Source organism: Mobula birostris, chromosome 9 (genome assembly GCF_030028105.1).
Source record: "Mobula birostris isolate sMobBir1 chromosome 9, sMobBir1.hap1, whole genome shotgun sequence".
Classification (NCBI taxonomy): domain Eukaryota; kingdom Metazoa; phylum Chordata; class Chondrichthyes; order Myliobatiformes; family Myliobatidae; genus Mobula; species Mobula birostris.
This window is the reverse complement of record NC_092378.1, coordinates 142,595,563-142,617,769: the sequence shown is the minus strand read 5'-3', so window position 1 is coordinate 142,617,769 and position 22,207 is coordinate 142,595,563. Positions and strand designations below refer to the sequence as shown.

The following is a 22,207-nucleotide window of genomic DNA, read 5'->3' as shown; positions in this document are numbered from 1 at the left end:
CAAAGTAAATTTATTATCACAGTATACTTTATTGTTGCCAAACAATTGATACTAGAATGTACAATCATCATAGTAATATTTGATTCTGCGCTTCCCGCTCCCTGGATTATAAATCGATAGTAAATATTAAAAATTTAAATTATAAATCATAAATAGAAAATAGAAAAATGGAAAGTAAGGTAGTGCAAAAAAAAAAACGAGATGCAGGTCCGGATATTTGGAGGGTACGGCCCAGATCCAGGTATTTACATTTCACTGTATACTTCCATGAAATACTTTTTTCTTGCAGGCATTCACAGTAGAATGAAGAAATAGAACAAAATCAATGAAGAATTACACACAAAGACAGACAAACAATCAAAGTGATTTTCTGGGGACACACTCATCTACAACTGTTTTAATAAAGTCCATGATAATCACGGTGTATTCATTCAGATCCCCAGATGAGTCCTTGAACATGGCCCAGTCCACCGACTCGAAACAATCCCATAGCTGCTTCTCCACCTCCCGTAACTTCTTTGTTGTCCTAATCTCTGGAGCTTAGTTCTTTAGCCTCTGCCTGTGTGTACATGGGAGAAGGACAGCCAAGTGATCAGATTTACCAAAATGTGGTTTGGGCATGGAACGGTGGGCATTCCTTCTCTTGGTACAACAGTGGTCTAGTGTGCTGGGATCTCTGGCGCTACGGGTTATATGCTGATGGTAATTGGGCAGGGTTTTCTTCAAACAAGCCTGTTTGAAGTTCCCAACTATGATTTGAAATGTGTTGGGATGGACTGTTTCTTGTTTGGAGACAGCATCATGCAGTACCTCAAAGTAGAGGAAAAGAATTTTAACAAAGCAAGCGACACACATCAAAGTTGCTGGTGAACACAGCAAGCCAGGCAGCATCTCTAGGAAGAGGTACAGTCGATGTTGCAAGTTGGGGCAGCGGAAATCTGATTATGTAGGGGTATAAATCTCAGGCATCATCCTTGATGAAGATGGCAGAGTTTGTCGTCGAAATGTCAGTGAGTAGGATGAAGAATGAATTAAAGTTTGATGTTAGGGCCAAAACCCTTCTTCAAGTCTTGGCGCCTCTCTCTTTCTGCCGTGGCCCACTCTCCAATCAGATTGCTCCTTCTTCAGTTCTTTACCTTTTCCCCCTATCACCTCCCAGCTTCTTCATCTTACTCACCCACCTGGCTTCATCTATCACCTTCTAGCCTGTACACCTTCCCCCTTCCTTTCTAGTGCTGATGAAGAATCTTGGCCTGCAACGTCAACTCTTTATTCCTCTCCAGAGATGCTGCTTGACCTGGTTAAGTCCTCCAGCATTTTGTGTGTGATACTCTGAATCTCCAGCATCTACAGAATCTCTTGTGTTTAATACTTTATGAAGACTACCTGGTGCAAGGTGAGGGACTTTTCAAAACATATTTTGGAATGGTATTGGAGATGGGACAGAACCATTTGCTGTGATCCATGTTGTACCCAAAAATAGATCAGGTGCAAGGGACTAAATAGCCTGTCTTACATTTCAACTAGCACTATTCTTATTGGAATCTACGTCTGGCATGCATCATAGCCAATTGTTACTTGTTATCCTCACTGGTTAAAGACTTAATATATCTCCTTGAACATAATAATGTGGGATCTGTATTTGTTTATATGAACAGTGGTTTCCTTTTGGAATTGATGAAATCTTGTGAAAGAGTCGAGCATTCTGTCAGGTGAAAAATTAAATGCAAGTTTTTGATATCAAGTGATCATTTAAAAAATCCCACAGCTCTCATTATGTCCTAGCCAATTTCTGCTTTATTTAGAGTGGATGAAAGGACCAGAGGGTGCATCCTCAGATTACAAGGAGGTCCCTTTAGCAAGAGTGTTGAATATGTGGATTCATTGTCATGGATGTCTGTAGAGGCCAAGTCATTTGGTATACTTAAAGTGGAGGTTGATAGGTTCTTGATTAGTAAGAGCATAAAAGGTTATGGTGGCAAGGCAGAAGAATGGTGTTAAGAGGTATAATAAATCAGCCGCAATGGAATGGTAGAGCATTTTGATGGGTCTAATCCTGCCTAATCCTGCTCCTATTTTTATGTCCTTACTTATCTTCCTGTCATCCATTAAAACTAACAAACATTTATCTCACTGCTACTTGAACGATCTGGCCATATTAGTATTAACAGGCACCTTTCCAGCATTTCTTCATAAGTATTTCATTGCTTGTAATGTTCCTGAATGGAATGCAAGTATTTTCTTTCCAACCCCATTTTACTATTCTGTGGAGATGTTTATTGAATAATCTTTGATGCATCTAGGTGGAGGTAAAGTGTGATGGGCCACTCTCATCTCAATCATTTCTCTGGCCCTTTCCTACAGGTTGCATAGAGGTGGAATGTCAAGAATCGTGTAGTAGCTTGAAGAATGGGTTCAGGCTGTAATTCTTTAGTCAGACACCTTTGGGGTGCTGCCAGACCTCAGAAAATACTGGTTCTCAGAAATTGCCCAAAGAACTGCCTTGCCAGTTTCCAAAGAAAATCTCTTGAGTGGCCTCCCACTGTGAACCAGGTGCCTGCAATGTTGACCTTGGTAAACTAGTTGAGGTCCGTGCATTTTATCACCCCCCCTCCCCGACATAATCTCCATAATGGTAGATTTTTATAAAACAAAAACTTCATGCCAATTTAACGTTCCACACCCTCAGGCTGTTAATCTGATCAAGTATTCTAGTTAACCCTCCACTCTCCCTCTATTATTCCTATCACTAAAACAATCTAAGTTTGCCCATTGTATTGGATTTTCCTGACTTCACAGTTATAGTATAGCTTGAGCAAAAACAAATATAATAATAAATCTGCATTTATCAACATTACTGGTTGCCAAAGAAATTGGGACAGTCAACAGTTGAAGTGTTTTGCCTTGCTGTCTGGAGTTAAGAAGAGAGCTGGGTCCTTAAGGCGAACTTCAAACTCCATATATTAATCTTAGTTTCACTACTAAGACATTCAACTACTGTTGAAACCCTGTTTATCATCTCTAGACTTTTCTATTCCAGCCCATCCCTACCTGGCCTCAATTGTACTTTGACCATCCAAAAATCTGCTGTCCAAGTACTAACACTTGAAGTGAGTTTAAGCATCATTCAATGTCAGTCAGTAATCATTGCTGACCTCCACTGGTTCCTAATCACCATCTTGATTTCCTATAATGGCTTGAAAGTTCAAAGTAAATTTATTATCAAAATATGTATATAGAAACATAGAAAATAGGTGCAGGAGTAGGCCATTCGGCCCTTCGAGCCTGCACCGCCATTTATTATGATCATGGCTGATCATCCAACTCAGAACACCGCCCCAGCCTTCCCTCCATACCCCCTGACCCCCGTAGCCACAAGGGCCATATCTAACTCCCTCTTAAAAATAGCCAATGAACTGGCCTCAACTATTTCCTGTGGCAGAGAATTCCACAGATTCACCACTCTCTGTGTGAAGAAGTTTTTCCTAATCTCGGTCCTAAAAGGCTTCCCCTCTATCCTCAAACTGTGACCCCTTGTTCTGGACTTCCCCAAAATCGGGAACAATCTTCCTGCATCTAGCCTGTCCAATCCCTTTAGGATCTTATACGTTTCAATCAGATCCCCCCTCAATCTTCTAAATTCCAACGAGTACAAGCCCAGTTCATCCATTCTTTCTTCATATGAAAGTCCTGCCATCCCAGAAATATGTCACCCTGAGACTCATTTTCTTGTGGGTGTACATAGTAAATCCAAGAAACACACCCAACAGGATGGACGAACCAAAAATAGAAGTTTGTGAAGATTGGGCATGGTTTCACTCATGGGTCCTTTTAGTAAATACCTGCATCCTTGCTAGATAACTACACATCTTTAATTCTGACCTTCCGATGACTCCTAAATCTAACTGATCCATCTTTAGCCACTTTACCTTCAGGTGCCAAGAGTGCAAGCTCTAAAATTCATTCCACAATGCCTCTGCTTCTCTACTACATTCTGCCTCTAAGATGTTGCCTAAAGTTTACATCGTCTATTTTAATCATTCACCCAGCCCCTCCTTATGTACTGTATTATTTTATGATAGTGCTATATTTCTTCATCTGATTTAAGAATCTATCCAGCTAGCAGCTCTAAAATGAATGTCCACCAGGTGCTGGAGGCCAAAGTAGCAGTACAAGTTTTAATTCTACACCACTTTTAACATCATGACCTGAAACCTTCCTCTCTTCTCCACTCCTCTCATACGTGATGTTTAATGCAAGGCGTTTGGAGTCAAAACATGGCAACAGCAGGAAATCCAAAACAAAAAGAGCAGATGTGGTGGAAAAGCTCTTCAGGTCAGGTTCCATCAGTGGGAAGAGAAAAGAAGACGCTGTTTCAGGTTGAGGGACTCCCAACAGGAGTGCAAAAATGCACTTTGACCCATTTCTCCCCCTTGACCATCAACCACCGTATGCCAGTCTTTGTTATTTATATTTTTTCATACATTGTTTTTGTTGAAACTGCCACCTCTTAAAGCACAGTAGCGTATTGCTTTACAGCACCAGCTGTACGATTAGGGTTCAATTCCTGCTTCCGCCTGTAAGGAGTTTGTACACACCCTGCGGCTGTGGGGGTTTCCGCTTACAGTCCAAAGACAGGGCTAGGGTTAGTAAATTATGTGGTCATGCTACGTTGGCACTGGAATCATGGTGACACTTGCTGTCTGCCTCCAGCACAATCCTTGGACTGCCTGCGTGCATTGATGACCCAAACAACACATTTCCATACATGCTTCAAGGTACCTGCGACAAACAAAGTTAATCTTTAATTTCCTTGTCGTTGTGTGATCTTCTGTTCTGCACCTTCAGATAGACCTCCACCTTCCTCTCTACCTAAGACATGCTGATCTTCTCAGCTTTCCTGTTGTAATGAAGACTCCTTGAGCAGAAGCGTCAGCTCTCTCCCCTCATAGGCATCACCTGATCTACTAAGCATTTCTGGCCCCGTCTTTGTTTTGATAATAGCCATGTTGGCAGGAGACCAGGCACACACAACAATGAAGTTTTAGCTTTGTTGAAGCTACAACTGTGCGTTGCATACCTGTAAGCACCTGAGACAACATAGAAAACCTACAGCACAATACAGGCCCTTCATCCCACAAAGTTGTGCCAAATATGTCCCTACCTTAGAAATTACTAGACTTCCCCATAGCCCTCTATTTCTCTAAGCTCCATGTATCTATCCAAAAGTCTCTTAAAAGACCCTATTGTATCCGCCTCCACCACTGTTGCCAGCATCCCATTCCACGCACTCAACATTCTGAGTAAAAAACTTACCCCTGACACCTACTCTGTACCTACTCCCCAGCACCTTAAACCCGTGTCCTCTTGTGGCAACCATTGCAACCCTGGGAAAAAAAAGCCTCTGACTATCCACACGATCAATGCCTCTCATCCTCTGTCGCTCCAAGGAGAAAAGGCCGAGTTCACTCAACCTATTCTCATAAGGCATGTTCCCCAATCCAGACAACATCCTTGTAAATCTGCACCCTTTCTATGGCTTTCACATCCTTCCTGTAGTGAGGCGACCAGAACTGAGCACAGTATTCCAAGTGGGGTCTGACCAGGGTCCTATATAGCTGCAACATTACCTCTTAGCTCCTAAATTCAATTCTACAATTAACGAAGGCCAATACACCATATCTCTTCTTAACCAGAGTCAACCTGCGCAGCTGCTTTGAGCGTCCTATGGACTCAGACCCCAAGATCCCTCTGATCCTCCACACTACCAAGAGTCTTACCATTAATACTATATTCTGCCATCATATTTGACCTACCAAATGAACCACTTCACAGTTATCTGGGTTGAACCCCACCTGCCACTTCTCAGCCCAGTTTTGCATCCTATCAATGTCCCACTGTAACCCCTGACAGCCCTCCACACTATCGACAACACCTCCAAACTTTGTGACATCAGCAAACTTACTAACCCATCCCTCCACTTCCTCATCGAAGTCATTTAGAAAAATCACGAAGAGTAAGGGTCCCAGAACAGATCCCTAAGGCACACCACTGGTCACCAACCTCCATGCAGAATATGACCCGCCTACAACGACTCTTTGCCTTCTGTGGGCAATGCCTTGCTGAAATCCATATACACTACATCAGTCAGGGGAGGAGAAGATGGTGGTGCAACGCAGCTTGCAGCCGCCACTCCAGTGAATGATATCTATTATCTGTCAAGTAGAGTGCCGTGCACAATCCTGATTTGATGGAGACAAACGTGAGAGCACGGAGGAACATCTGTGTGATCCAGAATCTCTGGAGGGGAAGGCCCCGAGTCCTCGGCTTTGCTTGCTGCTCGGCAGCCGGAGCGGGGTTGAAGCGCTCGGTAGAGATAATGCTCGGTGTCGGAGGCTCGAAGTTTTCGGACGGACTCAGAGTCGGCTGCTTCCAATGCATCGGCAAGTTTGCAGTGCTTGGGGGTTCATGGCAGGGAGAGTTTCTCCCTTCTACCGTCTGCGTGAGATGATGGGGCTATCGGGACTTGAGACTTTTTTTCACCGTGCCCATGGTCTGCCCTTTATCAAATTACGGTATTGCTTTGCACTGTTGTAATTATATGTTATAATTACGTGGTTTTGTCAGTTTTAGTCTTGGTCTGTCCTGTGTTTCTGTGATATCTTTCTGGAGGAACACTGTATCATTTTTAATGCCTGCATTTCTAAATGACAATAAACAAGGACTGAGTGTCCTCATAATCTAATCTAATCTACTCGTCTTCCTTCATCAATGTGTTTAGTCACATCCTCAAAAATTTCAATCAGGCATGACCTGCCCTTGACAAAGCCATGCTGACTATTCCTAATCATATTATACTTCTCCAAATGTTCATAAATCCTGCCTCTCAGGATCTTCTCCATCAATTTACCAACCACTGAAGTAAGACTCACTGGTCTATAATTTCCTGGGCTCTCTACTCCCCTTCTTGAAAAAAGGAACAACATCCGCAACCCTCCAATCCTCCGGAACCTCTCCCATCCCCATTGATGATTCAAAGATCATCGCCAGAGGCTAAGCAATCTCTTCCCTCACCTCCCACAGTAGCCTGGGGTACATCTCATTCAGTCCCAGTGACTTATCCAACTTGATGCTTTCCAAAAGCTCCAGCACATCCTCTTTATTAATATATACACGCTCAAGCTTTTCTGTCTGCTGTAAGTCAGCACTACAATCACCAAGATCCTTTTCCATAGTGAATACTGAAGTAAAGTATTCATTAAGTAGCTCAGCTATTTCCTCCAGTTTCATACACACTTTTCCACTATCACACTTGATAGGTCCTAACCTTTCACCTCTTATCCTCTTGCTCTTCACATTCTTGTAGAATACCTTGGGGTTTTCCTTAATCCTGTCCACCAAGGCCTTCTCATGGTCCCTTCTGGCTCTCCTAATTTCCTTTTTAAGCTCCTTCCCTGTTAGCCTTATAATCTTCTAGATCTCTAACATTACCTAGTTCTCTGAACCTTTTGTAAGCTTTTCTTCTTGACAAGATTTATTACAGCCTTTGTACACCACGGTTCCTGTACCCTACCATAATTTCCCTGTCTCATTGGAACGTACCTATGCTGAACTCCACACAAATATTCCCTGAACATTTGCCACATTTCTTTCATACTTTTCCTTGAGAACATCCGTTCCCAATTTCCAATTTCCAAGCTTCGAATTTCCTGCCTGATAGCCTCATAATTCCCCTTACTCCAATTAAACGCTTTTCTAACTTGTCTGTTCCTATCTCTCTCCAATGCTATTGTAAAAGAGATAGAATTATGTTCACCATCTCCAAAATGCTCTCCCACTGAGAGATCTGACACCTGACCAGGTTCATTTCCCAATACCAAATCAAGTACAGTCTCTACATATTGTGTCAAGAAACCTTTCTGAACACACCTAACAAACTCCACCCCATCTAAACCCCTTGCTCTAGGGAGATGTCAATCAATATTTGGGAAATTAAAATCTCCCATCACAACAACTCTGCTATTACACCTTTCCAGGATCTGTTTCCCTATCTGCTCCTCGATATCCCTGTTACTATTGGGTGGCCTATAAAAAACAACCAGTAAAGTTATTGACCCTTTGAGGCAGGAAACATGTTCCCGATGTTGGGGGAGTCCGGAACCAGAGGCCACAATTTGAGGATAAGGGGTAGGCCATTTAGAACGGAATTGAGGAAAAACTTTTTCACCCAGAGAATTGTGGATCTGTGGAATGCTCTGCCTTAGAAGGCAGTGGAGGCCAATTCTCTGGATGCTTTCAAGAAAGAGTTAGAGCTCTTAATGATAGCAGAGTCAAGGGCTATGGGGAATAGGCAGGAACAGGGTACTGATTGTGGATGATAAGCCATGATCACAGTGAATGGCGGTACTGGCTCGAAGGGCCGAATGGCCTACTCCTGCACCTATTGTCTTCCTATTCCTAACTTCCACCCACAAAGACTCCATAGACAATCCCTCCATGATGTCCACCTTTTCTGCAGCTGTGACACTATCTCTGATCAACAGTGCCTGGCACTTGAAGTAACCATTCCTGTCCCTGAGCCATCCAAGTCTCTGTAATGGCCACCACATCATAGCTCCAAGTACTGATCTACTCTCCAAGCTCATCCGCTTTGTTTACAATACTCCGTGTGTGACACATCTCAAACCGTCTGTCTAAGCGCATCCCTTCTCTATCACCTGCCTATCCTCCCTCACACACTGTCTCTATTTGTGAGCCAACCGCCTCTTCCCCAGTCTCTTCAGTTCGGTTCCCACCCCTAACAACTCTAGTTTAAACTCTCTCCAGTAGCCTTAGTAACTTGCTATAAGCACGGGGAAGAGGTCTAATTTCTATTAGATGAGGTCAAAATTCTGTGATTCACTTGCAAATGATAATACCCAATTAAATATTCTGGACATATATTAGAGTCGCAAAAAAACAGTATTGATTTGAGCCATTCGGCTCAGTCTGTGCTGACCAGGATGCCTAGCTAAGCTAGTTCCATATTCCTCTAAACCTTTCTGATCCACGTACCAGTCAAAGTACCCTTTAAATGCTGTTAATGTCTCAACAACTTCCTCTAGCAGCTCATTCCACATACAGAACATCCCCTGGGTGAAAAGTTTGGACCTCAAGTTCCTATTAAATCCTCCTTCACACCAAGCAGTAGTAAATCAAGGCAACTGAACTTGCTGTGTTGTCTACAAGACATTGCACCAGTCATCTGAGAGGCTTCTTCAGTTCTAATCCATGGTGGGTAGTTTTCTGGTTTATAAACCCTAAGTGTCTGAAGATATAGTGATCACATGAGGGTTGTTGAAAGTCGTAGAAGCAATGAGGGGGTCATTAATCTTACCTTAATGGCATTGTTCATCTAGCAGGATGACCAAAATGGAACACAATACTCCAAATGTGTCCTTATCCACAGCTTGTTACAACTGCAACACAACATCCTAACTTCTATGTTCAATGCTCAAATGATTAGACCATAAGACATAGGATAGGAGCAGAATTAGGCCATACAACCCATCAAGTCTGCTCCACCGTTTCATCATAGCTGACCCATTTCCCTCTCAGTCCCAGTCTCCTGCCTTCTCTCCACAACCTTTTACACCCTGACTAATCAATATCCTATCAGCCGCGGCCTTAAATATACCCAATGACCTGGCTCCACAGCTGCCTGTGACAACAAATTCCACAGATTTACTACCACCCTCAGGCTAAATGAAGGCAAATGTGCCAAAAGCCTTCTTCACCATGTTAGAATAATATTTTGATTATTTTCCACGTATTTAGATTTAAGAACAGATTAAGGAATACCAAGCTGCTAAGAAACACCCACAAAATGCTGGGGAAACTCAGCAGGCCAGGCAGCATCTACAGAAAAGAGTACAGTTGACATTTCGGGCTGAGATCCTTCGGCAGGACTGGAGAAAAAAAGCTGGGGAGTAGATTTCAAAGGTGGGAGAGAGAGAGAGAGAAGCACAAGGTGATAGGTGAAACTGGGAGGGGTGAAGTAAAGAACTGGGAAGTTGATTGGTGAAAGAGGTACAGGGCTGGAGAAGGGGGAAGTGGACAGAAGGCCATGGAATAAAGAAGGGGGGTGGGGGGGAGAGAGGTGCACCAGAGAGAGGTGATGGGCATGCAATGAGATAAGGTGAGAGAGGGAAAAGAGGATGGGGAATGGTGAGGGGGGTGGTGGTGGGATTACTGGAAGTTTGGGAAATCGATGTCATGTCATCAGGTTGGAGGTTACCCAAATGAAATACAAGGTGTTCCTCCAACCTAAGTGTGGCCTCATCATGACAGGCGTAATGGATGGACATAGCGTAATTGGAATGGGAAGTGGAATTAAAATGGGTGGCTACTGGGAGATCTCTGTTTTTCTGGCGGATGGGGCATAGGTGCTCAGTGAAGTGGTCTCCCAATCTACATCTGATACCATATACCAAGCTGCCAATTCTGACAATGAAGTTTGGATTAAAGTTGAACATAATCTTCCTCTTCTCAAAAACTGTTCTTGTTAGTAGATATACAAATAACTGTACACTCCACATAATAGATAAATATTCATGTCAGAAAATGAAACACAGATGCACAATACATGACAGTGTTTTCAAATACAAAACCAATATAAATGCAGACTGTGAAAATAGAAAGAGATTCAGGATGTGTAAAATACTACACAGACTACAAATGTCTGTGGAATTGTTACAAACTTGTAGCCACAGGCATAATACAAATCATTCCACAGTGGGAAAGGAGAGATGCATTGAGACCTGCTCAAATACTGTCAAAATTGGCAGCAAACGGAATATTTTCTGCACAACATGACCTAAACCTGGCAAGATCTGGCCATGGGGTGATTGGAGTTTCTGACTTCTGACCAAGAGAACTTGGTGCCATAACATAACCCAAATGCACTTGGATTATTTTCACACTTGAAACTTTCCTTTGTAAAAGTTTAATTGCTTAAAAAAATACTTTTAAGCAGCTTTCTTGGCTCAGTCACGGCTGTTGACATAATTCAACTGTATACACGTGATCCAAGAACTATATTCACTTCTTAACCATTCAATTAATGGTTGGTATCAAAACTGTAGCGTTGTGAGTCCATATTGAGCATTCGGTTTTAAGAAACTTGCTTTATTTCGAGAAGGCAGAGTCCAGGCGCTGAGCAGTGATCACTTTATTAAACAAAAAGAAATTAATAAGTTAGAATAAAACTGTACAATGGGCCTTTAAAAAAAATCAAGAGTTTATAATTAAAGGAAAATGATAGGTGATCTTCCTTAAATATACAAAGGGAAATGATAGGAACTAGTGAGAGAATCTGATATGAGGGAATATAGTTACAAGGGGAGGATGCCAACTAAGTTTCACTTGCATCGAGTTTTTCAAAATATCCACCTCTTGTTGTCCATGATATGATATAGATGGTGGCCGTTGATGCGAGCAAGATGGCTCCTGCGAAAGAAATTTCTACAAAAGCCACTGTGCTGACCGTAAAATATTAAACAAGAAATGAGTATCACCACTGGTCACCAAGACTGAGCAAACTTCGAGACTGACACCAAAATCTTTCGAATTGAGGTGATTAAGAACACCTTACTGGGACTAGAGCATTTCTGGAATTCTCTACCCTCAAGGGTTGTGGAGGTTAGACTATTGGAGCTATTACGAGGGGAATTAGATACATTTTTGAAGGATCAGAGGATTGAGGACTTTGGGGAGCTGGATGGGGCAGATAAGGCATGACCATACTGATTGACAGATTGGCCTGTTCCTGTTTTCTTATGTTCACTTATTTATTCCTTTACTCTCCCTTGTTTCACTCTGTACCCTCGCTCTCCAGCATCTCATCCTTGCAAAGTCCTGGCTTCAGTTACATTGGTTTAGGGGAGAGGATGGTAGAAGCATTGCAATCTATTCAGCACTTTTGGGATGGGGCAGATGACGTTATTCAAGAGAATTTAAAAAAAACACAGTAATTACATTAATCATAAGAATGTAAATCGCTGCCAACACGGCAGTATTTTATAACAATTTAGATATGCATTAAATATGCTAGACTACAGCCAATTGTTAGGAACAGCGTACATAAGAATTATTAGTGGCATTGTGAATGGATTAGTGGCTTGTAAAATGTTTATTGTATGCTTTACCTATTTATTCCAGGCAGCAGGACAACACAAAGCATGCCACTGGGTATTCCTCTGAAGAGCCGTCCAACTCGTCGATCCAGAGTCCGCATCACATTTTTCACCTCTTGCTCCTATTCAATATAACATATTTTAGCAACAGGGCCAGAAATAAGAATTACATTTGACTCTCTGCAACCTGTTGCTCTCCTGTAGCCCACATTCCCTGTTACTATTCTGGACCAGTCCTTCAGAATGGCATCATCAGATAACGCTCAGTGTTTTTGGGCTTTAAACCTTAAATGTTTCTCTGGAGTTCTACTGATACTAAATGCAGCACAAGAGGAAGGTAGGACATTTATTTTGATCTCAAGTTATCAATAAAGCTCCTCAACTCCTGCATGGCCAATTTAATTGCAAGTTAAGGTTTTCCACACCTCCCGCCCATACCCAGCCCAAGTGTTTTGAATCATTTTGTTCTGTTTACAACTATTATGCATTACTTACACCAAAAGTGAAGTGGGTACCCTAATCCATATGCTTTAAACAAAATCAGCTGATCTGGAGCTTGTACTAGATTAGATTGTTGTCATAAACACTCAGTGACCACTTTATGAGACATCTCCTGTACCTAATTGTGTCCTCTGGTTTTAAACACTCCCACAATAGGAAACATCCACTCCACATCCACACTGTCAAGGCCTTTCATCAGTCATTAGGTTTCAAGGAGCTCATCCCTCATTATTCTGAATTGCAGTGAATACAGGTTCAATAACGAGGCTACTGAGCGTACGTTCATGGTCTTCTGCTGCTGTAGCCCATCCACTTCAAGGTTTGACATGTTGTGCGTTCAGAAATGCTCTTCTCCACACCACTGTTGTAATGCGTGGTTATTTGAGTTACTGTCGCCTTCCTGTTAACTTGAACCAGTCTGGCCATTTTCCTCTGACCTCTCTCATTAACAAAATATTTTGGCCCATAGTACTGCCGCTCACTGGATTTTTTTTTTGATTTTTCACACCATTCTCTGAACTCTAGAGATCACATTTCTTCCCCATTCTGACGTTTGGTCTCAACAGCAACTGAACCTCTTGACTATGTCCGCATGATCTTATGCTTTGAGTTGCTGCCATCTGATCAGGGATTAGATATTTGTATTAACAAGCAGGTGCACAGGTGTACCTAATAAAGTGGCCACTGAGTGTATTATCAGGGAGCATGTAGCTCACAGAGTAAACAGGACAATAAATACAAGTGATGAGGGCAAAGCACAGCATGGTGCAAAAATTGTATAGTGCAATCTGAGGTAGTCTAAAATGAAATGTTAATAATAGATGGCTCCATCCTCTCAACCGGCCTAAAGAGGCTTTATAAAGGTTTTTAGGATTAGCACAGCTGAAACTTACACATTGAGAAAGCTTCTCTTTTTTCCTCTCAGAGGACTGACTGCTTAGAGACAGAGTGTCAGATATCCTGGGGCTGACAGCAGTGTAGGATTCCTGAGTGGCCCAGGTCTGAAGGTGATATGGTGTGAGTGCTCTTCGAACACTGAGGTAACTGTTCTTCAGTTCTGTTCCATTCATGGCTGCTTGAGCGTTCAAGGCACTCTCAGGGCTTCCATATTCTGGAAGACAAACACAAAGTTCAGCAATTACATGAGATTTGCTTCACAAAATTAAGAAGTTCAAAGTAAATTTATTATTAAATTATGTATATTTTCTTGCAGGCATTCACAGAACAGAGAAACACAACAGAATCAATGAAAAACTACACACAAATGTGCAAAAGGAGACAAGATATCCAAAAAAAGTAATAAATAATACTGGAAACATAAATTGTAGAGTCATTGGAAGTAAGTCCGTAAGTTGTGGAATAATTTCAGAGTTAAGGTTAGTAAAGTTATCCACACTGGTTAACTTCACTAACCTGATGGTCAGCGGGTAATAACTACTCCTAAACCTGGTGGTGTGGGACCCAAGGCTCCTGTACCTCCTTTTTGATGGCAGCACTGAGAAAATGGCATGACCTGAACAGTGGGGGTCCTTGAGGATGGAAACTGCTTTCTTGTGGCAATGCCTCTATTAGATGTGCTCAACAGTGGTGAGGGCTTTGCCTGTGATAGACTGGGCTGTGTCCAGCTCTATTTGTCAAGTCGTTATGCAATGTTAAATTAGGTCATTATGCTACCTTTATGATCCACACAAGCCAATCTTTGCTCTTCTTCATCCGAAAGCAAGGGACTGGGCTCGCCGAGGAGTCATGATCAATACCACCCTTCTGTGTTGCTACATTCCTCTAAATATAACGCTGTCCCAATATCCTCTACAGCTTAACACCAAATGAACTTACACAACCTCTTTTTAATCACATCTATGAATGCAAAATAACGGTAAAAATAATTTTTGTAAGACTATTTTGCAGCTCCTCCAAAATAGTTCCAACACAAAGGATTTCTGGCTGGTTCCCAAGATACACAACAGGCAAATCTGAATCCTTATTGTCCAACTCAACTATGGAAAGTGCCAAAACAAGGTTTGAATTACAATTCAAATTCCAAGAAGCAAACACAGCATAGCTTCAAGTATTTATCCTCACACATTAAAAAAATTGAACTCTTATAAAGTTAACTATTAATTTCCAGAATTCCACAGTAAAAATACCTCAGCAGATTTGCCCGCAAACAACATGATGGATTTTCATTTATCCGTGGCCCAAATTCCCTGGATCTATATAAGAATGGCCATTCGCATATTCTCATTGGCCACTTTATCAGGTACCTGCTAATATGTATGTTTATGTTGTTGTCTATTGCCGCTGTAGCCCATTCACAAATTTCAATGTGTTGTACATTCAGAGATGCTCTTCTGCACACCACTGTTGTAACACGTGGTTATCGGAGTTGCTGCTGCTTTCCTGTCAGTTTTTCGCACCATTCTCTGTAAACTCTAGACTACTCTGTATGAAAATCCCAGGAGATCAGCAGTTCCTGAGATACTCAAACCACCCAGTCTGGTACTAACAATCATTCCATTGTCAAGGTCATTTAGATCACATTTCTTCCCCATTCTGATGTTTGCTCTGAACAACTGAACCTCTAGACCATGTCTGCATACTTTTATGCACTGGGTTGCTGTCACATGATTGGCTGATTAGATATTTGCATTAATGAGCAGGTGTACAAGTGTACCTAATAAAGTGGCCACTGAGTGTAATCACAAACAACAGAAAATCTGCAGATGCTGGAAATCAAAGTAATACACACAAAATGCTGGAGGAACTTAGCAGGTCAGGCAGCATCTATAGAAAAGAGTAAACAGTAAACAGGACTGATGAAGGGTCTTGGCCTGAAAAGGTTGGCTGTTTACTCTTTTCCATAGATGCTGCCTGGCCTGCTGAGTTCCTCTAGCAATTTCGTGTGTGCCACTGAGAGTATATAAGGTTTTAGTTTATAAACTTAGCAAGATGCCAGTTCATAACTTCAAAATTTTCACAGTGTAAGAGCCAAGTCTCTGCCAACAGTGAACCAGCAATGAGGACATTTGGTGACCCAGCATCTCTTCTTGGGTAGCTCTTCATATTTAACTAGATAAGAAATCTTCCACTTGGAGAATACCAGGTACAAACCAATATTCTGTCAACCCGAGGTAGCATTTTTGAGAATGAACACACTTGAGTGTTAATGTAAAGCAAAAAAAAAGGTTTTATGGTTCTTTCATTATTCTATATATTGGCATGTGAGTCCCAGGTATACAGTTTAACTTAAATTAATTATGACAGAATTATCAAATGCTTTAACCAATTTGAACTGTTGATCTACTCACTGATAAAACAATCCTTATTCTTTGCACTAGGTTTATCACCCACAGAAATTACTGCTTCAATGTGTCCAAATTGGCTAAATTTCTCTGCAATGTCTTCCAAAGTCAACAGACTTTGCTGAATTCCAGCCACATAAACAACAGCCTGATTTGTGACGTCTTTCTCTAGTTTCTTTAGGATTGTTTCACAATCCAAGGACTTTTCGCTCATAGGTCTTTGAACCTGGAAAGATAGAAGAAATGTGTTTTAATTCTCAATTGTCTTGAGCAGTAACATTGTTAGGAATATGTTTGGGAGAGTGGATGATGCCCTTAATCTGAATCAAAGTTTAAACACGTGGAAAGGAAAATCTTTCCTGTCGTCAGGTGTAAAATTCCTATGAAAATGAGTCTAGGCACAATTAATTCATGGATGAATGCTCTATTTCTACACCTGGAAACTGCCTCGGTCTGGCTCTACCTCCAGCACTATCTGCTCTTAAGCTCTCTCTAGCTCTGGCTCTATCTCTATCCCATCCAACTTACTCAGAGACACGAGGATGGTTGGTGTGGAAAGAGGCACATTTAAGTCACACAATAAGTCAAATCAATGGATAAAGTTTTATATATTTATATTTTCAGAAGCTGATATATAGAATCCAGTAAAATACAATCAGAAAATCATGTCTATGAACCTAAAAAAACAACTTATTCTGAGCCTCAATATTGATGGACAGTGCAGCTCAATGCCATCTTGACCCAAATAGCAGTTCTTGCCCCTTCCTCTTCATTTACTGCCCCTGACCACTACCTCTTACTCATATCTGTCCCTAAACATTAACCTGACCCCCTAACTCCCATGTTTCCCCAAATCATCACTATGAACCCAAAAAATAACTAGTCAAGCCATGACATCGAAGGACAATGTAGTTCTACACCATCTTGATCTGAATCTGAATTTGTGGTGACAGAAACATCATGTAGGAATTACACAGCAGAAAGCATTGTGGCCAAGCTATACTGTGCTGGCATTTATTCCCATTAAAGGCTGAAACTCTAACATTACTGTCTACCCCTGATCAGTTAATCTGTTATTCTTGTTCTCTTTTCTCCATATACACTGAACGGCTATCCACTTCAAGGATCAATATATTGTGTGTTATTGTCATAGAACACAGGACATAGAACAGGATAGCCCATGAACAGGTCCTTCAGCCCACAATGTTGGTGCTGGACAGTTTAAATTAGGAATCAAATAGCCAACTAAACTAATCTCTTCTGCTAACATAATGTCCATATCCTTTGTCATATTCATGTATCTATCTAAATGTCTCTTAAAAGTCCCTAATGTTTCTGCCTCTACCGTCACCCCAGGCAGTGCATTACAGGTACCCACCACTCTGTGTGAAAAAATCTTGCCCCACACACCTTCTTTGAGATAAGTCTCTCTTAACTTAAATGCATGCCCTCTGATATTAGACATTTCAAACCTGGGAAAAAGATACTACTCTATCTATGCCTCTCATAACCTTATAATCTTTATCAGAGCTCCACTCAGCCTCCGCTGCTCAAGAGAAAACAACCCAAATTTGTTCAATCTCTCGTTGTAACACATGCCCTCTAACCCAGACAGCATCCTGGTAAACCTCTTCTGAACCCGCTCCAAAATCTGGACATCCTTCCTATAATGGGGCAACTAGAAATGTATGCACTACTGCAGATATGGCCAGATAAAGATGCAACATAACTTCCTGACTCTTGAACTGAATGGCTTGAATAATAAAGGCAAGCACACCCTCTGCCTTTTTAACCACCTCGTCAATCTGTGTAGCCACTTTCAGGGAGTTATGAACTTGGACCCCAAGATCCATCTGCTCATCAATACTGTTTTGTCCTGAACAGTGTATTGTCTCTTTACACTTAACCTTCCAAGGTGGAACTCTTAAACTTTAACTGGGTTAAACTCCATCTGCCATTTCTCTGCCCATGTCTGCAACCGATCTGTATCCCATTGTATTCTTTGCCCGTCTACTACACCATCCACAACACAATAAATATATGTATCATCTACAAGCATATTAAAGCACCCACCACATTTTCATTCAGGCCAATTATATACATATCCATCATCAACACATACTGTGCCGTATGACATGGGTGACCGTGGTCTATTACCATGATTATTCCTGGCAAAGTTTTCTACAGAAGTGGCTTGCCATTGGCTTCTTCTGGGCAGTGCCTTTACAAATGAGTGACCCCAGCCATTATCAATACCCTTCAGAGATTATATGCCTGGTGTCAGTGGTCGCACAACCAGAACTTATGATATGCACCAGCTGCTCATACGACCATCCACCACCTGCTCCCATGATTTCACGTTACTCTGATCCGGGGGTGCTACACCTGACCCAAGGATAACCTGTGGGTTAGTGGAATGATCTTACACCTCCTTTGGTAGAAATGCATCTCTATCCTGCCACTCAATATACATATCCAAGTTATTTACATATGCCCTCCTGTCAGCATGAAACAGACTGTCCATTCTCCTCTGACCTCTCATTAACAAAGCATTTTCACCCACAGAACTGCCACTCACTGGGTGTTTTCTGTTTCTCGCACCATTCTCCGTGAAATCTAGAGACTATTGTGCATGAAAATCCCAGGAGATCAGCAGTTTCTGAGCTACTCAAACCACCTGATTCGCACCAACATTCATTCCACGATCAATGCCACTTAGATCACATTCCTTTCCCATTCTGATGTTTGGTTTGACCAAACTTGCAACCTACAATGCTCCTGCTGTTCTCTGTCCCAAAATTTTGGCATTGTAGTTTACACTTGCAGAGGGAGGGGGGGTCTATAAATGAGAGCAGGTCTTAGTGGCAATTTATTTGAAGTCTTGTTGCACTTTTAAAGGAAATCCCATTTACGGAGCATTCTGCTGAATTTTTTAAAAGTTATGCTGATACATCAAGAAAGTTCCAGGAAATTCCTGGTGCCCGCTTCTATCTGTCTCTTCCCCAGCTCTTGAGAGTTGTTGCTTGCATGTGAAGAGCCATACCGGGATCGAGTTTGAGCTGAAAAATTGAGTACTCCTTCGTCTCCACAGGTGCTGCCTGACCCACTGAGTTCCTCCAGCAGTTCATTTGCTCCAGGTCTCAGCTGCATAATCCCAACCATCCAGGACATCTTCAAGAGATGGTGCTTCAAGAATTCATCCAGCATTGAGGACCCTCACCACTTGGAACATACCCGCTTCTCATTACTACCATCAGGGAGGAGGTACAGGAACCTGAAAATCCACACTCAACAATTCAGAAACAGCCTCTTTCCTCTGCCATCAGATTTCTGAATGGTCCACGAACCCTACCGCATTATTCCTCTTTTTGCACATCATTTATATCTTTTGGAAATTATAGTAATTTTTATGTCTTTGCACTGTATTGCTCCTGCAAAACAACACATTTCATGTCATATATGACAGTGATAATAAACTTGATTCTAACATTCTCTTTGTTCCATCCGATCACCTCCTCTGCCATTTAAACAACCTTCTTTCTCTCATTTCCTGATGGAGTCTTCAACTTAAAACATTTACTCTTTCTCTTTTCACGGATGCTGCCTCATCTGCTGAGTTTTTCATCAATCTCCACTTTTATTTAAGACTTTCAACACCTACAGTTTTAAAAAAAAATCATGCAATGGGTTATATATTGTAACACATTGGTTTAGTAAGGGTTCATAAGTTGTGGGTATGCTAAATTGGCACATCATTGCAATGTGTTGGTCACTGATGTAAACAATGCATTTCACTGTATGTTTCAATGTACATTTGATAAATAAAGCTCACCTTTATCATATTGTTATAAATACGGTTGACACTTATCGAAAAAACCCAAGATTATTTAGAATTTGTTAATTAACTTATTTGCATATCAAATGGAATCTAAATTTATAAATTAAATCATTGCAATGATAAATAAAAGTTCAAATGAAAAGAAAAAGTGGTCTGTGGTGTATGAATACAAGAATCTGGACCACATTTCAACTATTCTGGAGCCCTGTCGCAGGGAAGCAGCATCCACCATCAAGCACCCCCATCATACAGCAAATGCTCGCTTCTCACTGCTGCCATCAGGAAGGAGGTACAGGAGTCTAAGGTCCCACACCACCAAGCTGAGGAACGGTTATTACCCCTCAACCATCAGGCTCCTGACCCAGAGTGCATAACTTCACTCATCCTAACACTCAACTGATTCCCACCTATAGACCTGCTTCTAAGGGCTCTACAACTTATATTCTCAATATTATTTAGTTATTTACCTTAGTTTAGTTATTTTTTTCTTTTTTATATTTGCACAATTTGTTGTCTTTTATATATTGGTTGTTTGTCCATCTTTGTGTGTAATTTGTTATTGATTCTATTGCGTTTACTGTGTGTGGCCACAAGAAAAAGAATCACACGGTTATATGTACATGGTGACATATATGTACTTTGATAATAAATATATGTTGAAATTTGAACTTCATTGTGCACGAGAGAACTGTGTGTTGTTACCTTAATGAAGAATCCAGCCACAATGCTTCCATTCAGCGTTTCTACAGCAATCAATGCACTTTCCGGCACCTTGTATTGAACCCGCACATAAGGCTGCAAAGGGAATGACAGAAGTTACAGAACAGCTAGAACCACTTACTTGAAATTTCCTTTACCTAGTTCTTAGTTCATCTCTGTAAAATGATTATTTAAACAGTTCATTTCAGAATCTCAGTGGGTTCAAGTACCAGTTTAGCAAATGAGTTTGTAGAGTCATAGAACACTACAAACTCCACCATGGATGGTCCTAAGCCTGGCTGCGAAAGGAGAAGGGTTGGACATGGGATAGCAATCTCAGAGCTACAGAAACACCAGCAGAAGCTCCAAAGACTTCATCCCTGGCAAAGGAAGGAACTTTGCCTCGAAGATGTGTGCAGTCATGTGGTGAAAGCAGAAGCCCCAGGAATGATCAACTTTCGGCTCAGGACTGAGGACTCCGGTAAGCTGATGTCAGTGGCTTATGCCCCAATAGGGACGATTGGCTTAAGAAGACTAGGAACTCTATAACACAGAGAAAAGGCTCTTCAGTCCATCTCATCCATGCCAAATGTGTAGAGTAGCAAGTTTGTAAAACAGATCATGTTAGGTAGATTTAATGACCACTTTTTCCAGGAGGATTGACCGAGGGACAGAAGACCAAGAGAATTTTCCCACTCTCCGTACAGTATTCAATAACTATCCGAGTGATAGAAGTTAGCATTGTGTTACCTCAGAAGTTTGGCACCTCATAATACAGCGCATCACTGTACAAGACAGGAGTGCCAACCCAGAGTTTGCATACATGACTCAGGTGGCAATACCATCCTTAGGAAATCAAATTAGTATTAATAATGTGAAAGATGAATTCTTGGAATACACACTATGTGCAGACTCACTATTCTTTTCTTTTTAAATCTTTTTATTGAATAAGTATACAAAAAGGTAAGCCATATAGGCACTAATACACTGTTAGAATATAATAAAATTACAGGAGATATTAATACAAAAATGATACAAACAATGTAATTTAAACATAACGTACCAAGGTAACATAATAGTATACTAATTTTTATATATATATACCAATAGAGAAAAGGGAAAAAAAAACCCCAAAAAAAACCCCACCGTGCAACTAACTAAAAGCAAAGCAAAGCAATGGGCTAACTTGAAACCAAACAGAGTTAAAAAACTTAAAATCATGTCCTCAATCCCGACCTCCATTAAAAACAGTAAAAAAAAAATGAGAAGGGTATATATTACATTAAATGAAAATATTGAATAAAAGATCTCCAGGTCTGTTCAAATTTAAATGAGGAGTCATAAAGATTGCTTCTAATTTTCTCCAAATTCAAGCATAATATCGTCTGAGAAAACCAAAAAAAGGTAGTTGGAGCATTAAGCTCTTTCCAATGTTGTAAGATACATCTTTTCGCCATTAAAGTAAGAAATGCAATCATTCTACGGGCTGAAGGAGAAAGATTACTGGAAATTTTAGGTAGTCCAAAGATAGCAGTAATAGGGTGAGGAGAGATATCTATATTCAATACCTTGGAGATAATATTAAAAATGTCTCTCCAAAAAGTTTCCAGAGTAGGACAAGACCAAAACATATGAGTTAAAGAGGCTATCTGCCCCGGACATCTATCACAAAAAGGATTAATATGAGAATAAAA

At 41.1% G+C, this 22,207-nt stretch overlaps 1 protein-coding gene across 6 annotated transcripts in view; it reads right to left on the bottom strand.

Moving 5' to 3' along the window:
* LOC140203145 (RNA exonuclease 5-like) overlaps window positions 1-22,207 on the bottom strand; it is a 75,306-nt gene continuing 53,099 nt past the window's right edge. For 5 of the 6 annotated variants that reach the window (XM_072269015.1, XM_072269019.1, XM_072269016.1 and 2 more), the window contains 5 exons: window positions 20,517-20,609; window positions 15,983-16,202; window positions 13,568-13,785; window positions 12,186-12,295; window positions 1-11,207 (listed from right to left, as the gene is read on the bottom strand). In XM_072269015.1, coding sequence (XP_072125116.1) covers window positions 11,153-11,207; window positions 12,186-12,295; window positions 13,568-13,785; window positions 15,983-16,202; window positions 20,517-20,609 — 696 coding nt within the window. In that variant the 3' untranslated portion in view covers window positions 1-11,152. Of the gene's footprint in view, window positions 11,208-12,185; window positions 12,296-13,567; window positions 13,786-15,982; window positions 16,203-20,516; window positions 20,610-22,207 lie in introns of those variants that run through there. The other variant, XM_072269021.1, reaches the window with a different exon arrangement.